Source organism: Betta splendens, chromosome 7 (assembly GCF_900634795.4).
Source record: "Betta splendens chromosome 7, fBetSpl5.4, whole genome shotgun sequence".
In the NCBI taxonomy this organism is placed as follows: Eukaryota; Metazoa; Chordata; class Actinopteri; order Anabantiformes; family Osphronemidae; genus Betta; species Betta splendens.
The window spans coordinates 17718500-17745323 of NC_040887.2; the positions used below are offsets into that span (position 1 = coordinate 17718500).

Consider the following 26824-nt stretch of genomic DNA (forward strand, 5'->3'; position numbering starts at 1 on the left):
GCTGGGTCCGAGTGTGGCCAGATTGTACTGTCACGGCGCTCTAGGAAGCGGACCCACACGCACAGCGGAGACAAGGCTCAGTGAACAACAGGGTTTATTCGAGCTCGTGGTCAGGCAGGCAAGGGTCGGTACACAAAGACGGCGGGTTTCAGTACAGGCAAGGATCTGGCAAACGGTGGTCAAAAGACAGGCTTCGGTCGGACTTACGGCAAGGCGGTATCACAGGTGCGGCGGAAAGCAAGGTCAGGAAAACAGGATCGGTAACGAGACAATACAGGAATGAATGCTGGACTGCTGGCTATAACACAACGAGACAATCTGGCAAGGTGCTGGGCTTAGAGGTGGTGCTTAAATACTAAATGGTGATGACTAAATGACAGACAGGTGAGTAGATTAGAACCGGGAGCAAGGCTGACTGAAACTAACAATGACTGCGACAGGAAGTGGTGACAAAATAAAACCGGAAATGAGTAATTACAGTGACTAAATGATCTAGACCGTGACAATTTTACTATGTACAAAGAATCCAGCCACAATCCATCCATTCAGCAACGTACCCTGTGGTGTGTTTATCATGCTGCACACAGACACTGAAGGAGTCATCACAAGCTTATAGCATTATATTATTAGATCAATCATATCCCTTTTACTCCAGTGGGACATCCATAGATCTACTATCTCCATACTTAAGTATAATTAATAGTTATCTTATATAACAGTTATAATTAACCTAGACTTAAAAACCAACAATAACAAAAAACAAGCTATATCTGACACAAAGTGACATATAACACACAAGCTGAGCTTAAAGTGTTTCACAATCTTGCCTAATTTTTACTCGTACGGTGGTTTCCCTTATAAGACCTCATGGCTTCACAAATTCTTCGTAATCCTACCAGTGATCAATCAGTTACCTTTCCCTGTTTGTTTGTATTTTTGTTTTTTCTTCACACTGGCGTCTGCTACTCACACAGTCCTTCACAGACTAATGGGCTCTCACTCACCATCAAGGTATTACAGAATTTAAAAAAACAAACGTGACTTAACCAATACCAAGCGCTACAACACCCAAAGTGTTTCCGTAAACAGAGATGATTCATAACACTGTACTCACAAACTGAATGGAGCATCCGTTGTCCGCCAGCCGGACCCACCATAAGGCGGGATTCCAGCTCTCCATTTGTTGGAGCAGAATTTTCCCTGAATCTCCTATGAGATTCCCACCGGTGATTTACCTTCAGTCTGGGCCAGGCATCGTTCAACAGAACATCCATCCCACTTCTGACACCAAATCCACCACCAGATCATCAGTGTGATATACCATCTCAAAGTTTACTCTCATGTCGACACGGAGTGGATCACAATTACATCTAAGACATAAGGCACCTCTCACTATGTACAAAGTATCCACTGAAGGACTGAGAACACAAGACCTGTATTTATACCCTGTTACAAACCCCCACATTAGCTGTTGACTGGTCTTTGATATACATGAGTGCAGTAAACCCCCCTTTACTTCCTTTTACAATGTTCCCGTCGTCACTACAATGAAACCCCCACCATTTGATAACCAAATGCTTCATGACCCCCCAGGAACAACCCTTAGCCAGAGGCACAGCATCTCATGACAAACACAAAATTTCCCACAACCCAAAGATACTTAAACTCCTCCACTTGGGGCAGGAACTCTCCTCCAACCTGGAGAGAGCAAAGAGAAAGCAAGAAGGTCCTGGGTTCGATTCCGGTACCAGGTACATGCCTGTTGAGTTTGCATGTTCTCACCGTGTTTGCCTTCTGTCCTCTTATGTCCTCTTCTGTTTTATTAGTATGACGAGATGTGGAAATCATTAAACTTATCATTCATCCAAACGGCTAATAATCACAGTTCATGTGCAGGGCAGCTGGAAGAGAATCCAGTGATGAAGAAAGGCTTGAACTGAAGGCAGTTCATCGCAACCAGTGGCAGTAGGTTCTCTTCAAGTTCTCCGGCTTCCTCCCACGGTCAAGACATGCATTAGGTTGACTGGTCACTCTGAATTGCCCATAGGTGTGTGTACCCCGCCTCTCGCCCAAAGACAGTACCTCCAGCACCACCGCATGGGAATAAAAGTGAGCAAAAAGAAAATGGATGGACAGTAGAAGACTTCACATACTCTTGAAAGTTTTGATTAAAGGTACTCCAATTTGGAGTAAGCCTGGAGGTTTATGAAACTCCTGCCAAGGTATCAAAGACTACAATTCACCCACCGGACTTAATACTTATTTATTTCACTCCTGGTCCAGTTACAAAGCATTCTATGCAAAAAAAAAAACGTCCCAGGCAGAAAAAAATGCAGAAAAAAACAACATTGTATTGTCCATTTTGACCTAGTTAAGTTGTTTTAAATTGGTTTATTAAACAACAATGCTTCAGCTAAACATACCACTAGGCCCAGTTTGTAATTGGAGTTAAATAATTTTAAGTGGAGCCCTATATAAGATGGTGATACATCTTATCTTGTTATAGGCTGACCGATATCTGGCAGGTGGACTGATGCTCATTTGTTTGGAGAAGCAGAGGGAGGTGTGAAGGGAACAGCGAGCTAAAGGGAGTTATGGCGACAGAACATGGCTAACTTATTGTGGCTACTAAAAACATGGCTTTGCGTAATAATAGCTACTCAAACATACTGTAGCTTGACTTAATGAAATGGTTGACATGAACAAAAACAAACAGTGACTACCGTATACCTCAGTGACAGCATACATCTAGCAATGACAGAAGAGGTCTATGAATGACAATGAGCGTCATGCACTGACAATGACGCAGCACAGACTGATAGGCTGATAGAGTAGTTGAAGGGAGCAGAGGGCAGGCACAGGTGTATGGAATTAAACTGATTACAGAGGGAGAGTTCACTGAGAGAAATAAGGAGCAGGAATGTTCCAGAGCAGGGTGTGGCATGGTGAGGGAAACAGAAGGGCAAGCTGAAAAACGTCCTGAAGATGAAACATCTTTGGTCTTTTGGTCCGTGATAACATACTGTAGTACAAAGGGCAGCACAGTGGTGCAGTGGGCAGCGGACTGGGTGCCTTTCTCTGCATTTTCTCCACGTGTTTGCGGGGGTTCTCTCTGTGTTCTCCGGCTTCCTCGTCATTGGTCACTCTAGGTTGCCTGTAGGTGTGAGTGTGTGTGTGAATGGTTGTCTGTCTGTGTGTGTTGCTCTGTGATGGACTGGGCGACCTGTCCAGGGTGTACCCTGCCCGTAGATAGCTGGGATAGGCTCCAGCACCCCCTACAACCCCGCATGGGACTAAGTGGTAGAAAATGGATGGCTGGTATACTTTTACACTATACAGTTACACAGATAGCTTGAGACATGTTTTCCTGTAGCAGGCTAGAAACAAAATAAATTATTTGATGCCAATGGAGGCACTGTTGTTTAATCACACAACAGCTTAAAAAAGTTTTTGTATGACGGGGTTTCTTGAATCACTAAAGAGAAAATGTCTATCATTATCACTGGATTATTTGTTGCAGTCATTCCCCAGCATTGCCCACCAAAGGCAGGAGCTGTAAAGAAGAGTTATGCTTTCTAAAAGGGGAGGTACTGTATACGGCAGGCAGAGCCTCATATGACAAATGAGAAGCTGGGCCCAGGCTTATTTATGGCTACTTAAAGCTGTCAGTTGAAGATGATAAAGGGTGACCGCTTGATTAGAAAGTGTTAGATTGGTCTGATTCTTGTGACCCATGACAGGAACAGATGAGCAGGGGATGCAGGTTGGTGATAGCACTGGCGAAGCTGTTTTTTTTTCCTTGACAACTTCACTGGTTTGGAATTTAGCCCCAAAATAGATAAGATATTATAAAATATGATATTTGAATTTGTCTTGAGGGGAGGTGTGCTATGTCGGATTCATTCTTTGTCAATTTACAGTAACTTACAGCTGACTGGGACAACTGAGAGGTGGTGAATTGTGTCCCACTTATAATGCCACAGCTGTGTTAAACAGGAGTTGCTGAATACCTTGTGAGATAAATGATAAAAATTTAAAAAGAAATCTGTTTGCCATCACCATCATTACTATGCTATGACCTTCACTTCAACATTTCTAACCTGCAGATGATTTACCCAGACAAGCCTATTAAAAACCTACTCAATAATTCTGATGTTGAAAGAGTGCAATTCATATTGAAACAACAATATACATGTAGATCCCGCTGGCAGAGCTTCAGATGTTCAACTCATGGCCCCAGAATATGAGACGGCTTCTGCCATATTCTGTATTAAGTGGGGCTTTGCTGTAGTGAAGCAGAGCAGCAGTTCTGATGGGCACTCTCATCCCCCTTCCAAATTGCCAGTGCTGTAGCGTCTTGTTAAGTAGATGGTTAAGTATCAGTCTCTCTGAAGCGTGTTCTGTTGGTTGATTGATGATGTTTTTATTAGACATGGAGTAACAGACGCCAGACGTTACTAGCAACGGTATCACCAGTTGGATCACAACTCTACATTTAATTTTTGGAGGCATAGAAAAAATAAGCATAGTATGCTGAACATTATTAATATTATTATTAATATAAAACGATTATATTATAGTCAGCTGTGCTGAGGGAGCACAATCAGAGTCCCAAAATGAGGATGGCCCAGCAGGAAGGTGTCATTTTGAATCCAATTCATGGCAGAAAACTGCTCACCTGGGGTCTGTTATTCCTTATGCCTCGTGCATATTAGAGAGGTCTCTTCCCTTACGGTACAGTCACTTTGAAATTAAGATGAAACCCTGCTTCCCCCTTTTGAGCCATTTGTGGTTTGAGCGTATTTTAGTCAGTGTCATTGTTTTCAGTTCTGTGCCCAGTCGATCACATTGTCATTGGGTTTATCAGTCTGAGTTGGACTCATCTGTAGTAGTACAGTACAGCTAGGGCTACACATTGAGTGCCACCCAAAGACTGTATGTGTTACTACTGTAACTCTTATTCCAAATAAGATAAGTTATTTGTAAATATTTGTATTTGTAACACTGAATAGCATGTACAGTACTCACTCTGTCACTCTTCACCAAAGTTTGAAAGACAAGGCCTCAGGCAATACTGTTGAGGTTGTCAGAGAATGAATCCTCAGCACAGAGACATACAAAGAGTAGGCCGCCTAGTTAACACCTCAGCGGCGGCTTTCAGTGGATCCCCATGACTGGAATGAAAGCTATGCAGCATGGCATTTCATCAATATAAGGAGGGCAGGCTGAGAGGGTTTAATTCCTAATCCAGCTGGTTTATGTGAGCTCAGGCTCGCTCAAGAGCCTATTGAGATGCATTACAGGTACCGCATGTCGAAGGACAAGCATGACAGCAGACTGGCACCATTTGGATCTAGTGCTGAAGAATTTTCTGGTTGTCTTTGAGACAGATTTATCTGAGGTGTTGGTCTGGCATTGAAAACTTTTTCATGTACTGTAAAGAAAAATGAAGTCAGAAGACTTGCACTTGCATCCCACCGTCATGGAGAAAAGCCTGGGTTGTTAGTTAATTAAAAGTTCAGACTCTTTTTACTTTTAGGCTCAGCCTTTCTGACTTACACAATAATTACTGACACAAGGACTAAACCATATCCTTTGGTAACAAATTTAAACATTGGAGAGATATTGTAGCCAAAATTTGCTTTACCTTGTGGCACATGTCTAAATGTGCAAAAAAAATGAGAATATAAAAGTCAACAAATATAGTGACCTCATAAGATTGCATCAACAACTGCAAAAACAAGGTACTGCACAAGAAAGTAAGTATTTGCTGATGCATCACTGCATGTTTTATACAGTAGCAATAACTTTCTGTCTGTGATGTGAGGAATGTAATTGATGCTGCGGTAATTAACCTACTGCCTTGAAGGCAAGAAAAGGCAAGGCAAGGCAAGAGTTTGCACATTAATGTTGTGACTTTGATTATGTAATATCCTGTAGTTCGAGAGGTGCGTTACATACAAAGGGATAAACCTTGTCATGTGATCTGGACCAATAACAGAGTAAGGCTAGAGCTCAGTCCATTCCATTTGTCTCAACATTGCTTTGAGTTTCAATGACCGTATGAATCACAAACACTTTTAATCCTTGTCTTTGAATATTATTTGTCTGTACAGTATCTTCAGCAATTAACACTCACCTCAACACTTAATTTGACCTGCTACTACACAACACGCTCCTGTTTTTTCTCCTCTCACACTGTAGTGTAAATGTGGCACATGTAAAAAAAACTCAACAATGAGTTTATTGTCAGCACTGCACTATGTTGTAAATGATCACAGTCAGAGAAAACCTTCACCACTAACTTGTAACTGTTAGCCCTTTCTCGCCTCCTCTCACTTTTAATCCCTCCTTACCTCATTCACTGCTCACCACTCCCCCCTTAATAACACCCCACAAACTTGGAACATCCGTCTGCCTAAAGTAAAGTCTGAGAAGTCTGAATTTGCAGGCAGGGGAATCAGACAGGCGTTCCCAAAGGATTTATTAGTCAGTAAACTCAAGACGCACGTTTTTCCACACGGATAAACAAGTCTGAGAGTGTCATTCAGAGTGAAGACAGAGATCTAGACAGGTAAACTACTCTTCCTCTTTGTTTGCGTCTGTGTGTGGCCAATTGTAAATTCTGCATCATATCCAGGCAGATACAGATTCTGAAATAAAAAGAGGCAGAAGTATAAAGTGTGGTGGGAGCTCTATGGTGATCAATGGATTCTACTAATAAAACAACTGATGTCACTGTGAACACAATGGTGCATGCAAGCCTTCTCTTAATATGTAATAAAAAAACAGGCTGGCTTGGCTGAGAGAGTATGTGACGTCTAAGAATTGACAAACAGTCTGCAGTTCTGAAAATAAGTAGTAATAAAGTTATAGTGGGGTTACACAGTCTGTACTCAACTACAGCTGAGAACTGCTCAGGTTACTAGTATGTATCATCTGTAAAAGTTTTAATACTGCTACTGCCTTGTCTGAATAAATTAAATTTTAAATTCAAATGACTGGTGAACTCACCATCAGATGCCAGAAAAAATTATCATTTCTATGACAGAAGATAGGATGACAATGTCTCTTTCTTACAGTATAATAAAGAGAGCATGGGGGGGACAGGTCATTAAACATAATCACAAAAGCGTTGAATGTTTTCTGAGCAACAGTGACCGACAGTAAGAACATAATTATATCATAAATATCAAATGTTTTGTAATCATTTGTTATATTCATATTTCATTTACAGATTGTCCATTTTGACAGAATGTGGAACAGGTCAAGGAGCACGATTCCTTCAACCAACAGACACTGTAAAGTACCCGTTCTTTTCACCCCAATATTTTTTGCTGTTTTACAATAAACACTGTAGTTTAAGATTATACCACTAACTCAAAGGTGTTGAAATCAGTGAGATCGATAAATTGTCCCCAGTTATTTAGTCTGAAAATGTCTGACAAAGGTAGATAAAGGTGAGCTTGGCTTTACAGGTAAATATCGAATAAAACAATAATCTTTCTCTAATGGTAGCCAAAGTCCAAAAGACAACCTGTGTATATGAATGTATGTGAATACCATGACTCTGGAGTATATGGAGGAGCTGTGGTCATTCAAAATTGTGTTGCATTGGACCAAGCACATCCTGCCAGGACACAGTATTTTTCAAATTTTACATGGGTTGGTATAAAATTAGTGTTTGTTTTCTTCTCATTTAGAATTTACATCTATTAGCATAGCATGCACCATATGGGTTTAGTGGGTGAAAATGGGGCCATAAGATTTGACCATGGGCCGATTTTGCCATCATGGAATCTTTTCTTCTAAAGCAATGTTGTCCAGAGACAAACACAAGCTGCTTTCTGCACAAGTGCCTACCTGTTCCTGCTGTCTCCTTCTGACAAAGTCATAGTAGAGGAAACAGAAGACTCAGTCGACTTTAATTTTTACATCTTAACTTAAAAATATCAGAAAACCTCTAAAATGTATGTCATTATGTTAGCCTGTTAAATAAATTTGAGATTACTGTTGCTGTAATTTGGTATGTTTGTGTTGGTATCAGTAAACTCCACAGTGTAGATGTGCATACTGTTATTAGTATAGTAAATCCCTGATCCCATCATATCTGGAATATAAAACCGCTCCTTGTAGATCAAAGTACATTGCTAGATAGTCAATCAAGACATCATAGTAGCTGTAAAGCAACCTAGACTAAAATTTGTGAAAATATTTAACATATAACATATAACAATTGTTTACTAGAAGTTCAGCTTTAAAAAGTGATGTTTCAGTGATGTTTTCAAAACTTGTCTCTGCTACCACCAAAGGACTACAGAAGGTAATGCAGATTCTATGTGTAGTCAGTTCAAAACTGCTTAAAGTACATTCGTACTGTAGGTACTGTACAGGGATGTAAATATGCATGTCTTGATCAAAAACAATAACATATGAATGTAATGTGCAGTAATCTAAATGAACAATATCTCGAGTGGCTCATATATTTTATATTTCAACAGAGTTGACTGAAGGTTTTTTTTCTCAGGCTTTAGTAATAAATGAAGGATGAGAAGAAAACGAGCATGGATTAGATGCCTGACTCATGCCCTTTACGGTGACCCTCCCTGAGCTTTAGTTCAGGCCTCTATGAGCTTTTCCTCTTTCACATTATGCTTGGCTGGCTCTTCACTTCCAGCTTCACTTATTTCCTTTGTCAACTATTGTCAGTTTTTCGCTCACTTTTTGATCTTGTATCAGAGTAGTCAAGTATAAGACATGCCTGCAAAACATATGCATTAATTTCTGAGTCAATTAGCAAGAAACTGTTTCTATTGAACTCTGTTCTTCACATGCAGAACATTGTTACATGTTGTAGCACAGTATTCACTCTTACCTATTTTATCTTTGTTCTCTTTTAGGTTTCTCTCTTGTTCATCAGTACATTCAACATTTTAATGAGGTGTCTGGCAACAAAACAGGTGAAATGAAAGAAAACATTGAGTTACTCTCTGAAAAAAAATGCTACATTACTGTATATATATTATAAATAATGGAGCACATAATGTATTGAATAACATGTATAATATATTATTGATTGCCATGCTTGCCTACAACCCGTCAACCCTTTGTGTTTATAACCTGAATTATCAGTTTAATACTTTGCTTCCCTCAGCCACATGTTTAACAGTGTGGTCATCTGCTTATTTCTGTCTGTCTTACAACAATCAATGTCTGGATTAATCTTGTTCTTCAACTAGTGTGTGATTCTCTATCTCTGCACAACGCTCATTTCCATTCTTGAGGTCAAGCTGACAAAACTAGGATAGGATAGGATAGGATAGGATAGGATAGGATAGGATAGGATAGGATAGGATAGGATACGACCCACAATGGGGAAATATTTGTGTTTACAGCAGCAGCATGATGGACAAAAAAAAAGTAAACACCAGCAGTAAAAAATTGTGCAAATAGAAATAACAGTAAGAATAGTAAACAACAGTAATACCAGTAAACCACCAACAGAAAAATAAACACCAACAGTAAGAAAATTATGCAAGAAAAAAAAACAACAATAATAATAGTGCAAGAAAAACACCAGTAAACAACAGTAATACCAGTAAAACACCAACAGAGAGGTGTGTCACTGTAGTACTGTATTGTATAGTCCTATGGCTGTGGGGAGGAATGACCTGCGGTAGCGCTTCTTCTTGCACTGGGGGTGTAACAGTCTGGTGCTGTAGGTGCTGGTCAGAGCCTCTACAGTGTAGTGCAAGGGGTGGGAGGGGTTATCGATAATGGACATTAGTTTAGCCAACATCCTCCTGTCCGCCACCTCCTCGATGACCTCCAGCGTGCAGCCCAGGACAGAGACAGCTTTTTTAACCTGTCCATACAGGACTACTGAGGCTACCACAGTGTCATAAAAAGTCCTTAGCAGCTGTCTGCACACACCAAAGGACCCCAGTCTCCTCAGCAGGTGAAGGCAACTCTGGCCCTTCTTATAGAGAGCATCTGTGTTGTTTGACCAGTCCAGTTTATTGTTGAGGTGAACGCCCAGGTATTTAAATGCTTCCACATTCTCAATGTCTGAGCCCTGGATGCTCACCATTGTGTGTGGTGGAGGTAACCTTCTGAAGTCCAGAACAGGCTATTTTGTCTTGCTGGTGTTAAGGGTTAAGTGGTTATTTTCACACCAGGCCACAAAGTCAGTGATGATCCCCCTGTACTCATGCCTGCCCCCCCGATGCACATACAACAATGGCAGTGTCATCAGAAAACGTCTGGAGGTGACAGTGGTGGGAGTTGTACTGGAAGTCCCTTGTGAAATGGTCCAGCCAACCAGATGTTAGTCCACGCCTGCCACCTCCAGCTTCCTCCTGAGGTGGGAGGTTAAGGCGACGGGTCTGAAGTGGTTCGGCTCTGTAGGACGGGTACTTAAGGAACCGGAACCAGACAGGAAGTCTTCCAGAATACTGGTACTCTCTCCAGGCTCAGGCTCAGAATATGGAGAGGATCACCTCACTGAGCTGGTCTGCACACTCACCAGGGCCTGAGATGTTTTTCAGTCCTCTAATTGGCTTGTTTGCTTTTGTGATGGAGGGTTCTTCACTAAGCTCATGATTGAATGATGTGTTTTGTTGTGGACTTAGCTACCATACGCAGGAGATCCATTACGCCCGGGGTGGTTATCACTCAGTATGTGATAAACATACCAGAGGGGAAAAGCACCCCAGATTTCCGGTGCAGGCCGATGCCAATGACCATCCAGGAAGGTGGGTTTTACAGAATGATATCAACTTTATATAAAAAAAAACTTTTTTAAATTGGTAATGGCACGTCTGAACGATGCAAATAAATATTAAATTGTCTCACATTTGATAGGAAAATCTGCCATTTTTAAAGCAGTGGTTAAGGGGGATCCAAAACCAGAAGTGTCATGGACACGAGCTAAAGGCAACATTTCAGATTCTCAGAGGTTTCTGAGTAAATATGATGAATCAACCGGAGAGCATATATTAAAGGTAATTGCTCATACATTGAATGGGTTCCATGTGTCGTGCGGATACAATCTGTGCATCCATTTGTGTTTGTAGGTTTGTCAGGTGTCTGCTGATGAAGTCGATATATACAAGTGCTATGCTGTGAACGAATATGGCAAAGCTGTCTGCACAGCATCACTGAGCCTCACTGGCGGTAGCGTAAGGCTTGATTCTCACAGAATCAAAAGAAATAGTTTAATATTTTGTTATTCAGAAATTTGTCCAGGTGCAAAATATATTCTATCTACTAAGAAAAATAAAACTAAATCTGTCCCTTTCAGCTATAACATATGAATCAGATTTCAGAAAACTGTTAAGGAAAAGGTAAGCGGATAGTAAAATTATATGCAGTAATAAAATACTTTTTGACATATAGTGCATTTAATCACTGATTCTCCCTCGGCTGTTCATTTTCTTTAGTAAAGTTGAGAAGGTGGATGGAGAAACTGATGAAAGATTCTGGGAGGCAATGCTGAAAGCCGACAGGACAGACTATGAGCGCATCTGTGCTGAGTTTGGTGTTCGAGATTTAAATCTGATTCTGAAGCAACTGAAGGAGAAGAAGCGGGAGATAGCTCTTAATAAGACTAAGGTACTATATGACAAATGTAATGTCTCGCAAGTCTTCATTCTGCACGTAAGCATTACCCAGTACTCGCATGCTGGCAGCTCCAAGCAAAACACATTAATTAAAAAATGGTGGCCAAAACATTAAAAGTAGCATATACTACAGTGTAAAAATGTTAACTCCAGAAGCCACAATGAGCTCAATAACAATCATAATGAATTATTATCTGACAGTTTCAATTAAAAAACTAACTACTTAAAAAACTAAGTAGAATCAATCAATCAATCAAAGAAGGTGCTGTATTGCATTGCAACAGTTTCTGCATAATCATTTGGTTAGCTGCCTCGTTGAAAATTTAGACAAAATACACATTCAATATTTGTTGCTGGACCATTTTTGTAACTTCTCTTGTGTATCTGGCAGAACAGTGTTATTCAACCTGAAGGTGAAAATGAAAGCATCAGTTCTAAGGACCTGTCAGAGAAGGACATCAGGTCCAGTCAGTTGGATGCAGAGGTCAACCTGCTTCTGAACGAGTTTAAATGTGAGCTTAAAAAGAAAGCTAAACAAAAAATTGTTTATACAGTATCTAAACAGGTTCATTCCATTTTCTGGGTTATAAGAGAGGTCAACATGTTTGGTTTGGGTTTTAAAGTAATGTAATTTACTTTATCTTCGAGTCCTATAATGGTCCTCACCCTTCTAACAGCTTTTTTTCTGTGTGCCTGCTTTTTTAGTTTCCAATGTAGACTTTGTCGTCAAAATACAGGAGATTAAAGCCCAGGAGCGTGAGGACGCCCTTTTTGAGTGTGTTCTTACACACCCACTAACCAGGATCAAGTGGATGGACTGGAAGGGCACCATCCTGGAGGATGGAGACAAATACAACATATCGGTGTCGGACCACAAACTGATCCACAGACTGTTGATCAAGGACTGCAAACAAGAAAATAAAGGCATCTATTCAGCAGTGGCAGGCACTAAGTCGTGCAGCGCATGGCTAGTTGTGGAAGGTAATACTTATGTACAGTACAGTGATCTAAATAGTTTAAAAATAAATAATGAATTGAATTTTTAATCACACCTTCTAAGCTGATAGTGACCCAACATCTACTGATCAGAAGAAACTGCGTAAAGGTGCCATGGCTCAAAGCGAACAGATTGACCTTGAGAAAGTGGCCAGAGAGCAAAAGATCAAGTACCAAGAAGAGATTATGAAGATTCTATCAGCTGTAAAAGCAAAGAACGAAGTAGGACAACTGAGAAAACTGAAGATATTAACCGCTAACGATAAACTAATGGCAATCGATGAATCAGAGGAAAACTTGGATGCGTTCAAGGATTTAGATCCTGAAAAAGCAGGTCCGACGTTGAAGGCGAGGCACTCACAAAAAGATGATGCAGAGAACAGCAAGAAGACAGAGCCTAGATCTGCCCAAATGGAGGCTAGCATTGTAACAAGTATTGTTTGGAGCAAACACACTCAGTATACTTTACCGAATAAAGTATTGCACTGGTGAGAGTCAGAACAGTTTACCATTTCATACTTGCTTTTTTTTCGTGTAAATACCCAGGGTCTAACAATGCAAGTGGTGCTGTGGAAGTGTCTGATTGTGATGACAATGAGATGTCCACTGGCTCTGTCAAACACAGAAGGCAGAACCAAAGGACACATCATCTGTCTGGTAAGAAACAACTGCTGTAGTCTATGAACTATAGCCAGGCCTCTGTGATGTCCATACATAATACTAATATTACAATAAAGATACTGTACCTGACTGATGAATATAACGATGTGTCAAAGCACTTTAAGTATCGAAGCGAGCGCAGAAGATTTAATATTTAGCATGAAAACAGATACAAATAAAGGATGAATAATTTACTTAATGTTTTAAATTGTGGATCGATTCATTTTATTAACTAATAGTCATGTTGGCTCTGTTAGCTCCACAGGATGTAAACGAACAAGCAAGTGATTGTGAAGGAGGTTACAGAGATGATGGTGACGACTCCACTGGCCAAGCTCACCATCCAACCTGCTTAAAGCAGAGCCAGCTGCAGCTCAACGGTACACTAAACAAAGGTAAGAAGCTGCAAATGGTGCATTGTTGCCTTTGTGTGTTGTGCTTTATGTGGAGTACGTTGATAGTCACTAAAATGTACTGAATGTTCCTGCACTGAGCCACACAGTCAGCAGATGCACGATTAGCTGGTGAAGAGTACATACTGTACAATGTACAGTACTGTCCAGTATGTGCTCAATCATCCTTCCAACTCTTATGTTGGAAGGATTAACTCTCACATTTTAATTTAATTTAAAGGTAAAAGCAAAGACCACAGTGAGGGTGATGAGGCTCAACATGCCACTGGCTCTGCTCCACATCACAGGCGTAAAAGGCAGGGACCCCTGATAGAAGAAATGGTAACAGGTAAGTGTCTCTTCTGAAAAAGTATTTACAAACTAACCTCAATGTATAATGTGTATTTTGCCCCTCAACATATAACATGTAAAGATGATAGAAAAGCTTTATTATGGTTTACTTCTAGTCATTCACATTCTTTCACAAATAGTAGATTTGTGTGTTTTTGGTTTTACTTTAACACTTTCACAGCACAGTAGCACTGTAGTCCTGTAGTCAGCAACAAACACTTCACTGTAATATCATTGACATTAAATCACTCAAGGAAATGCTTGACCAATCAATATGGCTTCAGCGTTTCACTGGTGCTACTAATTCTGTCATGAAATACAATAATTATAACACAAAATTTAGACTTTCAATAATTGGTGGCTTGCAGCTTAGTTGGTAGAGCATTAACCTGGGAAGTTGAAGGTCTCAGGTTTAAGCCACCAGTTGTTCTTTTTAGCAAGATACTTTACACTACCTCCTTGGGTGCTGCACTGTGGCTGCCCATGGTTCCCCCAGGGGTTGGGTAAAAATGCAGAGGTTAATTTTCCCAATGTTGGATCCATAAAGTTCTATTGTCATTATTATATTATACTAATGCATATTTGCCTATGATGCAAAATTGGGCTGAAGGTCAAAACTTTAACCTGTCCTGTTTACATATTTGAGATCCAGGGATTCAGTTCATATGTGGATTATCTGATGTCAGCGCCATCATTGACACATCTGCTGAGCTAACGTGTAAACTCAGCAGTGAGGACTGCAGCGGAGTCTGGTTCAGAGACGGAAGACAGGTTTGTCATCAGAATAATTTTTCTAAACACTAAAACAACTGTTTCATGAACAACAGATACTGTATAAACATTCAATTAAACAAAAGTGCATCTTATTCGGCAGTTCCTGCGTCATCAAAGCTGCATAATTGTGCACCAGTCTATGAACATAATTCTATGAACATAGTTCATATACTGGTTGTTTCTAGGACACTGCTTCCAAATCTGGTCTATACTGATTATTGCTTTTACTTAACATAGGCTTGCCTCTCTTAATTAAGATACTCGGTGTTATAGTAGTGTAACAGTAGATGCTATGATGTTGATGTCCACAACTAGCCACATCTCAATGCTTCTCAGGGTCTAGATGGTTTAGTCCAGGGGCAGGCAACACGCGGCCCCACAGCTGAATGCAACTCTTTTCAAAATAAATTTATTTTTTGTCATTTAAAATCGCATCGCAGTTGATGCCTCTGTTGCGCTCCTCCTTAGTTTACACGCCTAACGTGTCCTCACCACTGCCAGTGTTAAAGGTTCTGTTTGGGTTTAAACCTAACTGTTAAATGTTCTCAAATATTGTGATATAGATGTTTGTGAATATTGTGAACAGTAGTAGCCAGATCAACCTGTCACCACAATCACCACTGTGATTTGGTGTTCAACTGTTCCGCATAACGTAACACTCCCCACTCCCGCCTTCCCCGTGTGGTTTAGCCATTGATAATTAGGTCTGAGCCTGCCCCCTGGTGGACAACATTGTTACACAATGCTACCCATTATCTTTCTGAATAGCTATGCTTAAATACAGTATGAGTGGCTAGACCAAACTGCAGCAGTAACCTCTCAAGTAAACAGCACACATTAGCAATTAGAGCCAGAAGGTAGCAAACACAGAGTCTAAAAAAATCAGCCAGAGTCAAGTGAGTAGGTGTAGTACTGACAGCGAGCACACACAGGACAGCTGTAGTAAACCCTGAGGGCTTCTGTAAACATACTGTAGTCAGTCAGTCACTACTGAGCAGCTTGAAGGAACTAAATCTTACCACACAATCTTAAGAGAGTCTGTAACACTACTCAAGGTTGTTATGCTTTAAGCTGGCACTCAGGTGAGTAGGTGGGAGAAGGAGAAAGCTACATAAGAGTCCAAGTGCAAGCAAACAGCCATTTCCAGGTGAGTGTAAATTAGATTTAAAGCAAACAGAATTTAGGTTGTCTGTAGATTCACTCTGTGTGTACTTGCGTGCGTGCGTGCGTGCGTGCTTGCGTGCGTGCGTGAGTGTGTGTGTGTGTGTGTGTGTGTGTGTGTGTGTGTGTGTTCTTCTCTATCATGTTTATCATCAGATAATCCATGATGATAATTTCAACATCACTAAAGACGGCGCCATCCACAAATTAGTAATAATCAAGTGTAAAGAAGAGCACACTGGGAAATATCGCTTTGAAGCTGATGGTCGTAAAACAGAAGCAATGGTCTTTGTTCAAGGTTAGAGAATAACCATAATGATATTTGATATTATTTAGCTTACCTGAATAAACTTGTGTGTGATAACTGACGAGTCAAAGGTGAATATGTTTCTAAATTAAAGAATGACCAATTCTCCACTGTCAGATCCTCCCAGGTTTGATCCTGAATACCTGACCTCATTCACAGAGCCTCTGACAGTTAAAGTCGGGCACAACGCAATCTTCAGACTGCACTTTGTTGGCCACAAACCCATTAAGATTCAGTGGTACCGAGAGGGAGAGCAGCTCCAAGACAACAACAACATGAAGATAGAGACATCTGCGGGTCACAGCCGGTTGCTCCTGATGAGGTGCCAGAGAAAAGACATAGGAGAAATTAAGATCAAGCTAAAAAATGAACACGGCTTCGCTGAAGCCATTTCACATCTAATTGTGCTCGGTGAGTAAATGAGAGACAAAGAAAATAAATCACAAAGATGGCATGAGTTCTTTTTATATTAAGGGATTAGAAACGACAGTATGTGCAATAAGCTGTTAATCATAACGTGCTACAGTACAATTTCTAATTCTACAAAAGCTTTATTTTAATGTCTCATTTATTTAAATAAGAAGCAGGTCTGTTTCTAACTGTAGCACATTTCACCATGCCCCATCTGTACCTTAGTAGTTTTTGAAAATGCTGCTGTCACACCATTATATTTCTTCTGTACAATCGATATAAATGGCTTTTATTCTACTTCCCAGGTTCGTATAATGTGACAAGTTGGAGATGTGTTTTAGAAATATAGTTCAAGGCACTGCCAACAGTGCCGGCAGCAGAACTGTAAAACACTGAATGCAGAATCCATTCTTATTTCTAGATAATTTTTAAACCATAACCTTTGCTGACGTTTAGACAAACCCACTCCACCCCTGGGTCCTGCAGAGGTTATAAACAGCTGTGCTACATGCATTGACTTTAAATGGAGGCCACCAAAGGATGATGGGGGCTCACTGGTCATCAAGTACATGCTTGAGCGACAACAAGTTGGACGAAACACCTGGAAGAAACTCAAAGAACTTCCAGTTGTGCCCAGCTACCGCGACACGGACGTGGACCACGGACGGAAGTACTGTTACCGCATCCGAGCAGTGACTGCAGAGGGTCAGAGTGAACCAATGGAGACTGATGAAATGCAAGCAGGTACACTGGGTATGTGTCATTGGTTGTTACAGTATGTAAGTACAACAACCCTAAATTTGCTACAGTCACTTCATATGAATGAGCTTCATTAAAAGGGAACATTTTAAAACTATAAATTAACACAAAACCTCAAACCACTCACTGTGGCTTAATTTTGATCTCTGACAGTACGAGCATAATGCAAAAACAGTAACTCTGGACATGCCGTTAGACGGAGCGGACGGTTTAAGGGTCGTATGGAATTCTATTTAATTTATTAAATAGGAATTTTATATTCTAGCTGTGGCTATAATAGAAGTTATCCAGGCTGAGTAAAGCACTATGAAGTATGAATATTTTCTCCAAATGTTCTCAGGTCTCTGCAGTGACAATGTATGTAATGTGCTTTTCATTCAGAGCTCAACCACACTATCATTTGTTAATAATTCAAATATTCTGACAGAGCATCTCTACCTGGTTCTGTATTTTTTTTATTTTTTTGTTTTTTATGTTTTTTTTTATGCTTTACAACCACACAAGCTGCCATTTTAACAATGCTGCTGTTTAGCATTTTGCTCACAGTAAGGTTATTTAGAGCCTGGCCACCCTGCCCTGGCCGTGCTCTAATAAAACATGCGCACCAGCATTCACTCTCTTGGCCTAAATATTGCACTATAACCACTGTTCAAATGAATATTGCAGTATAAAATACTGACAGAACAAGAAGTTAGTAGGACGCTGAATCCAAATCTTTGAATTAACTTCTATCAGCTGTGTCTGGTACTGTGATTAGTTAGTAATGAATGTGTTGTGTAACAGGACATGTACTATATTGTAATGTGCTGTATATATATTTGCCAGCGTTTCCTGGGCCTCCAACTCCTCCAAAGGTGATTAACGCCTCTGACACTTGCATCAGCCTGTGCTGGGCTCCACCAAGTAACACCGGAGGCTCACGCATCCTGGGCTATATCCTGGAGAAACGCAAAAAGGGAAGTAACCTCTGGAGCGTTGTCAATGCTATGGATGAGCCTATCAAAGGTCTGCGTTTGTAGTTCAGCTTAAGTGAAACAGTGGCCGTAACCTGCAGCGGTGTGACATGTCATTGTTGTTTGGTTTCTCCAGAGAAGAGCTATGGTGTGAAGGATGTCGTGGCTGGTATGGAATATGAGTTCAGAGTTACAGCAATAAATGTCTCAGGGATTGGTGAATTTAGCAACCCCTCAGAGTTTGTTGTGGCACGGGATCCTAAGAGTAAGATCTTATCCTACAATGGCAGATTCAGGGTTGGTTCTGTGTTACCATTGTCTTCCTGTTACTCCAGAGCCTCCTGGGAAAGTGACAGGGCTGAAGGTGACAGAAACATCTTACAGCCACTTGGTTCTGACTTGGACCAAACCTGAAGAGAAGCCGGACCTACAGGATGAAGCGAAAGGATATTTAGTTGAAATTCGTCAGTCAAACTGCATTGAATGGACGCGATGTAACAGCGCTCCCATCATCACAACCTCCTTCAGTGTGAAAGGGCTAAAGTCCATGAACATGTACTGGGTGAGAGTGATTGCAATTAATGACGGAGGAGAGAGCGAACCAAAGGAGCTGACCAGCTATGTTGTGGCTATGCCCTCACCTGGTATTCTATTATTATTCTATTCTATTCATTCTAAAGTGCTGGCTATTTTAGACCTTATATATATATATATATATATATATATATATATATATATATATATATATATATATACACATTCTAAAGTGCTGGCTATTTTAGACCTTATATATATATATATATATATATATATATATATATATATATATATATATATATATATATATATATATATATATATATATATATATATATATATATATATATTTTTTTTTTTTTGTACATTACTTTAGTGAGACCAACGTTCACAAGCCACAAGATGAAAAGTTTTATCGTAGTGAAGGCAGAACACTCTGTGAGGATCCAAATTAACTTTGAAGTAAGAAAAACAAAACTACAGAAAACAAATGGTTTTCTCTGTTCCAGGCTAAAATCTAATCATTTTTACCAGGCATTGCCACAGCCAGACATTATTTGGCTGAAGGACAACTCCCCCGTGTCAAAGAGAGTTACAATCAGTAACTCTGAGGGCTCGTCCCAGCTGCTTATCCCATGCTCCGAGCGCTCTGATTCTGGCATCTACTCCATTTTGCTAAAAAATGTTGCTGGGCAGGAGACATTCAGCACAGAGGTCAGAGTAACAGGTAAATCAAACACAAAGAGCTGTTTACTACTGGACCTTCATTTGACTTACATCTGTTAATGGTTCTAATAACAATAAACTTTGTGGTTCTTAAGATGATCCAAAACCTCCTGGACCAGTGGAGTTGGAGGAAAACGTGCCTGGAACAGTGACAGTAACCTGGGAGCCGTCTCCTGATGAGAAGCGTGATGACCGCCTCCACTACTTAGTGTCCAAGTTAGATTCTACCAAACAGACATGGACAACAGTGGCTGACAGGCTCTTCAACAACAAGTTCACTGCCTGTAACATAATGCACGGGAGGGAATATCATTTTAGGGTCTACGCCAAGAATGACATGGGCATATCTGCACCTTCTGAGTCACCAACATGGTGGACAGAGAAGAAGAAAGGTCTGTGAAATGAGCCAAAAGACCAGATAGTCACTTCTTTAGCCCATATGTTATGTTTGTGTTTCTCGTTTGTAGAAAAGTTTATCGTAAATGTAAAAACCAGAGAGGACTGTGACCTGCGATGTGCCCCCACCTTCATCGTGCCGCTGAAGCTCCACACGGCACCCAAAGGCTATGAGTGCTACATGAGCTGTGCAGTGCAGGGAAATCCCAAACCTCGTGTAACGTGGTATCGAAATAATATCAGCGTGAACACAAACAGCAACTATTACATCTCCAACACCTGCGGAGTGTGCACCATGCTAATCCTCTGTGTGGGACCCAAAGACACAGGGGAGTACGTTGTCAGAGCAGAGAACGGCGTAGGGCGAGCTGAGTGCTCCACTGTCCTCAGTGTCATAGGTGAGAGAGTGAGAGCCCCCCACACATACACTTTGACTAAAATAATACTGAAGCTGACAAAAAGCCAATTAAGTTGTCTTTTCTTCTTTCTTTCACTAGACTAAGGAACCAGGACAACACAAACAATATTTCCAAATATATCATATAAAGAACGTCTGAATTTCTTGTTCTTTTTTCCTGGATTTGACTGGAAGATACTGAATATTATCAATAATATTATATTATTATGATACTGAAAAAATGCTGTCATTACACAAATTAAACTGTGATTGTTCTAAAATAAGCTTGATATCTAATTCCTACACGTTAGGAAAGAATGCAGAAATTCAGAAACCTGCTGACAGCAAAATGAACACATGGTGCAGTAAGTGTAACAGAGCTTTTTACACTGCACGTACACGTGTGTAACGATACCAGGAGCTTAGAACGTGAATGTGCCCTTTTCTAAAGCTGATAGATAAAGCTGCAGTTATCAGTTCACATCAAGTTCAGCTCAAATCACATTTTGCTTCCTAAAGCTCAGTGAATCCAACGTACGCAACTCTGTGCTCTGCTGCCGTAGTCTCTCTTTCCATGACAGCAGCACATGGCGCTGAGGGCGCAGCGTCCAATGGACGCTGGCTCTACCTACGGTCCACGCCTCCTCAACGAGAGCCCGCTACGGCTCCTCTGAACCTCACTGCAGGCGGATTTGTAAATTTGTAAGTTTAAAGCGGCACTAGCAGAAGCCATAAGTACGATCGCCGCTCATTTTGGAACTACTGGCTCCTCAAATACCAGCTCTCTGCTCGGACAGAACATCGTGTCATCGTGAAAATGACTGCCAAGCATCGTAAAGGGAAAGGGAACCACAAACCTGAAGACAACTATTTCAAAAATGAAGTTATTGAGTCAGAAATTCGCGCTGGAGGGAATAATCTCAATAGTCCTAATAATCCCATTCATCCCGTTCTTGTGCTGGTTTTATTTCTAATGCTTGTTATTGGGGGAGCAGTTGGTGCATGGTTCTGTTTCCAGCAGCACCAAACTTTGACATTCTTAACAGACAATGTCATTAGCATGCAGATGAAGATAGTAACACTACAGTCTTCACACGAAGAGCTGCGAAAGTCAAGTGGAAAGGTAAGAAACTAACATGTGAGGATGATACGTCTCAGGCCAAAGCTTCTCTTCCATCAATCCATAGCCTGTTATATTTACATTATTACACATAGAATAAGACAAGGCCTCAGCACATGTCACCAACGCTGATAAGTCAGGACAGCTCAGGACTGCAGGGCACTATCAGATTTCAAAATGCCAAGAGCTTCACTGGAAAATGCTGCTATTTCCATCACCACACAGCTGCTGACGTTTGTAATGGGGATCACTGTTGACCTACCATGACACTCACTGGGACACACACTCAAATGCATAAAACTTCAGTTTTATCATATGAGGCGACTGACCTGCTGTTTATTTATCACAGCTGTTTAGAGGATGCCAAAGTAACAATAAATAAGACTTCAGTGTGCCAAGGTTAAATTTATTCTGTGGTTGTAACTAAGCAGGTCAAATAAAACATCAGTAGATGTAAGATGTTAAGACCCATTGAGATTCTTGGCTGCTTTAATCTTTTCCTCTCGCTCCTTCCTTCTCAAGCTGATGTGTCACAAGCTGTACACGAGTACAGCTGATCTGTACTAGTTGGGGCTTCTTAGGAAACGTTCTGTGAACTGTTACTACTGCAGCAAACATCTGCAGCTGATATAAGTTTTGCTCCTTTTGTATACGAATGGAAAGTTGATTAACTTTCTATTGGAGTTAGGTGAAGCAGTTCAGTTTGTTTAATGCTTCAGCTACCAGTAGTGGACCTGTGCATATTGGCTGTTCAGGTTAAGGTCTGTAATATTTATTAGGGCTGCAACTTTGATAATCAAAAAATCTGTCAATAATTTTTTTTTTCGATTAATTGTAATAATCAGATAAATATATAAATATATACATACACACACTCTATTCTCACCCTCCGCGGGTGGTCTCATCCACTTTCCAAGCTCGGGTCCTCTACCAGAGGCCAGGGAGCTTGAGGGTTCTGCGCAGTATCCTTGCTGTTCCTAGGACTGCACTTTTCTGGACTGAGATGTCGGATGTTTTCCAGGGATCTGTTGTAGCCACTCCTCCAGTTTGGGGGTCACTGCCCCCAGTGCTCCGATCATCACAGGCACCACTGTGGCCTTCACCTTTCAAGCCTTCTCCAGTTTTTCTCTGAGCCCTTGGTATTTCTCTAGTTTCTCATGTTCCTTTTTCCTGATGTTGCCATGGCTTGGTATTGCCACATCCACTACTACGGCTTTCCTCTGCTCTTTGTCCACCACCACAATGTCTGGTTGGTTCGTCATTACCATTCTGTCTGTCTGTATATGGAAGTACCACAAGATCTTGGCTCGCTCGTTCTCTACCACCTTGGGAGGTGTTTCCCACTTTGACCTTGGGGTTTCCAGTCCATACTCCGCGCAGATGTTCCTGTATACTATGCCAGCCACTTGGTTATGGCGTTCCATGTATGCTTTCCCTGCCAGCATCTTACAGCCTACAGTTATGTGCTGGACCGTCTCAGGGGCCTCTTTGCACAGTCTACACCTTGGGTCTTGTCTGGTGTGGTAGATCTGGGCCTCTATGGCTCTGGTGCTCAGGGCCTGCTTCTGTGCAGCCAGGATGAGTGCCTCTGTGCTGTCCTTCAGCCCAACCCTTTGAAGCCATTGGTAGGATTTGTTGAGATCAGCTACTTCAGTTATGTTCTGGTGGTACATCCCGTGTAAGGGCTTGTCCTCCCATGATGGTCCTTCTTCTAGCATCTCATCCTCTGTTCTCCACTGCCTGAGACATTCACTCAGCACGTCATCTGTCGGAGCCTTATCCTTGATATACTTATGGATCTTGGATGTTTCAGCCATTCGCCTGTGGTATTCCAAGGTAACTGTCCTCAATGTCTGCTATTGTTCCTTCTGGGAGTGAGACCCCCTTCTGTGTGGATAACCTTGCCTCTCTTTGTCACCATCCTCCCACATTTCTCGAGCCCGAATGACATCCCAATGTCCGAGCTGTAGATCCTGGCGGTCTCGCTCATTCTTGGTGTACATCTTGATGTCATCCATGTAGAGGAGGTGACTTAGGTATCCATAGCCAGTCTTGTTTATTATTTGGCTGAGAGGGTTCAGACCTATGCAGAACATCAGAGGGGACAGTGCATCTCCTTGGTATTTGCCACATTTGATAGATACTTGGGCATGCGGCTTCCCATTGGCTTCAAGGGTGGTTCTCCACAACCTCATCAAGTTTGCAATAAAGGCCCTTAGAGTTCTATTGATGTTGTACAGCTCCAAGCATTCAGTGATCCATGTGTGTGGCATTGAATCATAAGCTTTCTTGTAGTCGATCCAGGCTGTGCACAGGTTGGTGTGTCGCACTCTGCAGTCTTGGGTGACTGTTCTGTCTACCAAGAGTTGGTGTTGGTGTTGGCTCCGCTGGTATCATTACCAATGCCCTTCTGTGCTTTGCTCATGTATTGACCCATGTGCCCACTTATCTTAGCTGCGATGATGCCTGACATGAGCTTCCATGTTGTGGAGAGGCAGGTTATTGGCCAGTAGTTGGATGGGACTGTACCCTTTGAGGGATCCTTCATTATCAGGATTGATCGCCCTTCGGTTAGCCATTCAGGGTGAGTCCCATCCCTTAGCAGCTGGTTCATTTGTGCTGCCAGGTGCTAATGTATTGCAGTGAGCTACTTTAGCCAGTAGGCATGGATCATGTCCGGGTGCTGTCCAGTTTTTCATACCTGAGACTCTCTGTTGGATGTCTGCCACTGTGATAGTCACTGGATTCTGTTCAGGGAGGTTGCTGTGGTCTTCCCTCAGGTCCACCAGCCACTGTGCATCACTGTTGTGTGACGCCTCCCTTTCCCATATACCTTTCCAGTACTGTTCAGTTTCCAGCCTTTGTGGGTCTGCTCTGCTGTTATTACCTTGAGAGTACACTTTCGCAGGTTATTCGTCTGGCTTCGTTGTCTCTGGTGTGGTTTTCATTGCACCTCTCTGGGCCTCCATGATTTTTGCCTCCAACCTTCGTTTCCATGGTGGGTATTGTTTCTCATGGCTCCCATGATTGCTGTCAATGCTGTTCAATCTCGCAATGATGCTGATATTTCAGGTCAGTCGTTGCCTCGCTCAGCGACAGTAGCCCACTTCTCGGCAAGGTGCTCTGGTTCCCCAACACCTGACGCAGACCTTGTTAGACCGGGCGACGTCTGAGCCGGTATCTCATGTGGTTCATTGTCTCCCATCATTATGAGGTACTGTAGGCAGTAGCGACGATCCTAAAAATGAAGGATCCCTCAAAGGGTACAGTCCCATCCAACTACGGGCCAATAACCTGCCCCTCATGTCAGGCATCATCGCAGCTAAGATAAGTGGGCACATGGGTCAATACATGAGCGAAGCACAGAAAGGCATTAGTAAGGATACCAGAGAAGCCAAACACCAACTCCTGGTAGACAGAACAGTCGCCCAAGACTGCAGAATGTGACACACCAACCTGTGCACAGCCTGGATCGACTACAAGAAAGCCTATGACTCAATGCCACACACATGGCTCAGTGAATGCTTGTACAACATCATCAGAACTCTAAGGGCCTTCATTGCAAACTGGATGAGGTTGTGGAGAACCACCCTTGAAGCCAATGGGAAGCTATTTGCCCAAGTATCTGTCAAATGTGGCATATACCAAGGAGATGCACTGTCCCCACTGCTGTTCTGCACAGGTCTGAACCCCCTCAGCCAAATAATAAACAAGACTGGCTATAGATAGCGACTCCGGAGCGGGGCCACCATAAGTCACCTCCTCTACATGGATGACATCAAGCTGTACGCAAATGAGCAGCCTGACTAATCGATAACGTCAAACCATTATCGATCAATTTCCGCCATCGATTATTACCGATCCGTTGTTGCAGCCCTAATATTAATAGCTGGGAGTTGCAATGTACAGTAATTATGATCAAAATAAATATTAAACAATGGATGTTGATTCTGGGTTGCTAAGCAGCAACTGGTAAAAGCTGTGGAGTTTCTTTATAATAGTTTTAAACCAAACATAAAAATGTGCTGTTCATGTCAGAACTTTGTTAAAACCATGTCTCTGTTTTCTATAATTAAGTGAACAACTGAGGATTAATAGTTTAACATCCTGCTACTGTGGCTTGTTGCAGCAGCATATATCAGGAAACTTGGAGACTCGCATACGTTCCCTGGAGGAGTCCTATGCACTGGCACAGAAGCAGGTGGGCATAGCCCTGGCTACTGCAGAGCAGCTCAAGACGTCTGACCTCCCTGCTCAGGTGCTGGCGCTCCACACAGGAATGAAAGCCCACTTGGCAGAAACAAAGAAGGCCACATTGTCTCTGGAGCAACTAAGCCAGCTGCAGAGCACGCTGAAGGGTCAGAGCGAGGAGTTTGACGACATCAAGCTTCAGGTGGAGGCTCTAACCTTGCTGAGTGCTGAGCTAACTGAGAAGGTCGAGGTCTTGGAGGAACGAGAAGAGCAAATCTCTGTGATGAGCGACACCCTGGAGCAACATGCCACAGAGGTGTTCAGACTTAAACAGCAGCTGGACGAGTATCACACTCAGCTGGAAATGGCTACTGTCAGGTAAATTTCAGCTGCCGCCATTAGTCGCATTATCATACTGTATCACAATGAATTCTATAACGATGGTCAGGTTTCATCTTTACATGTAAATACTGTACTTTATAACACAACATACTTTGAAGCTGGCACTTTCAGGACCTCTCACTGTTGGTTCTCTCTGTCACTAAGGGAGTTTCTGGAGGAAGAACCGTCGCAGCGGCTCCACCAGGTCAGCGTGGACGAGCAGCTGGACTCGCTGCGTCAGAGTCTGCAGCATCAGCACAGTGTTCAGTCTGAATTCAAGGCTCAGCCGGAGAACGTACAGAAGCAGCTGACTGAGGTAACGATCACACATGTTGACCAGATGCTGTCTGCTGATCAACTTCATAATCATACACACAGTGTCCCACCAACAGCAGACTGACATCAAACCTGCAGCTGCTACGAGTCTAAAGTTGTCTTTACATCCTGGAAATTAAAATGAATGGAATGGAACTTTTTCCAGGTTGCACCTAATGACCTGACCCTTATAAGGTCAAACAAGAATATAATAGATAAATGGAATATGTTTATATTAATATAAAATCTTAAAATCCCCAGTTTTTGTAGTGAGTCATATTTTATTAAAAGCGTGTTCTATGCTTTAATGTGGGTGTTTTGCCTGTATTTCAATCTGTAGTCGGCCTTTGTGTCTCTGATGACTTTTAGTCTAGGA

The 26824-nt window shown here is 41.8% G+C and overlaps 1 protein-coding gene across 3 annotated transcripts; it reads left to right on the top strand.

The window, feature by feature from the left end:
• The first annotated feature begins 6216 nt into the window (after window positions 1–6216).
• LOC114858754 (immunoglobulin-like and fibronectin type III domain-containing protein 1) lies at window positions 6217–25832 on the top strand. 3 transcript variants are annotated; one of them, XM_055510191.1, is made up of 27 exons: window positions 6217–6574; window positions 7238–7301; window positions 8901–8960; window positions 10632–10754; window positions 10864–11003; window positions 11076–11175; window positions 11303–11345; window positions 11442–11613; window positions 12013–12133; window positions 12327–12602; window positions 12682–13050; window positions 13164–13274; window positions 13535–13672; window positions 13911–14018; window positions 14667–14791; window positions 16112–16253; window positions 16422–16673; window positions 17130–17426; window positions 18258–18437; window positions 18522–18650; window positions 18721–19029; window positions 19299–19384; window positions 19457–19649; window positions 19744–20040; window positions 20116–20442; window positions 20542–21564; window positions 25691–25829. In XM_055510191.1, the coding sequence occupies exons 2-26, from the start codon at window positions 7256–7258 to the stop codon at window positions 20544–20546; spliced, it is 4149 nt and encodes a 1382-aa protein (XP_055366166.1). In that variant the 5' UTR covers window positions 6217–6574; window positions 7238–7255; the 3' UTR covers window positions 20547–21564; window positions 25691–25829. The 3 variants fall into 3 exon arrangements, with proteins under 3 accessions (XP_055366166.1, XP_055366165.1, XP_040927433.1); XM_055510190.1 differs by having other exon boundaries at window positions 6219–6574; window positions 16380–16673; window positions 25694–25832; XM_041071499.2 differs by having other exon boundaries at window positions 6219–6574; window positions 16380–16673.
• The last annotated feature ends 992 nt before the right edge of the window (window positions 25833–26824 follow it).

Bases quoted from the DNA above. Each gene is read 5' to 3' on its own strand.
- LOC114858754 (XM_055510190.1), top strand. From the start codon at position 7,256: ATGTGGAACAGGTCAAGGAGCACGATTCCTTCAACCAACAGACACT. The intron at 14,019-14,666 runs GTAAGTGTCTCT...TACATATTTGAG, and splicing joins GATAGAAGAAATGGTAACAG to ATCCAGGGATTCAGTTCATA. The intron at 19,030-19,298 runs GTATTCTATTAT...ACATTACTTTAG, and splicing joins TGTGGCTATGCCCTCACCTG to TGAGACCAACGTTCACAAGC.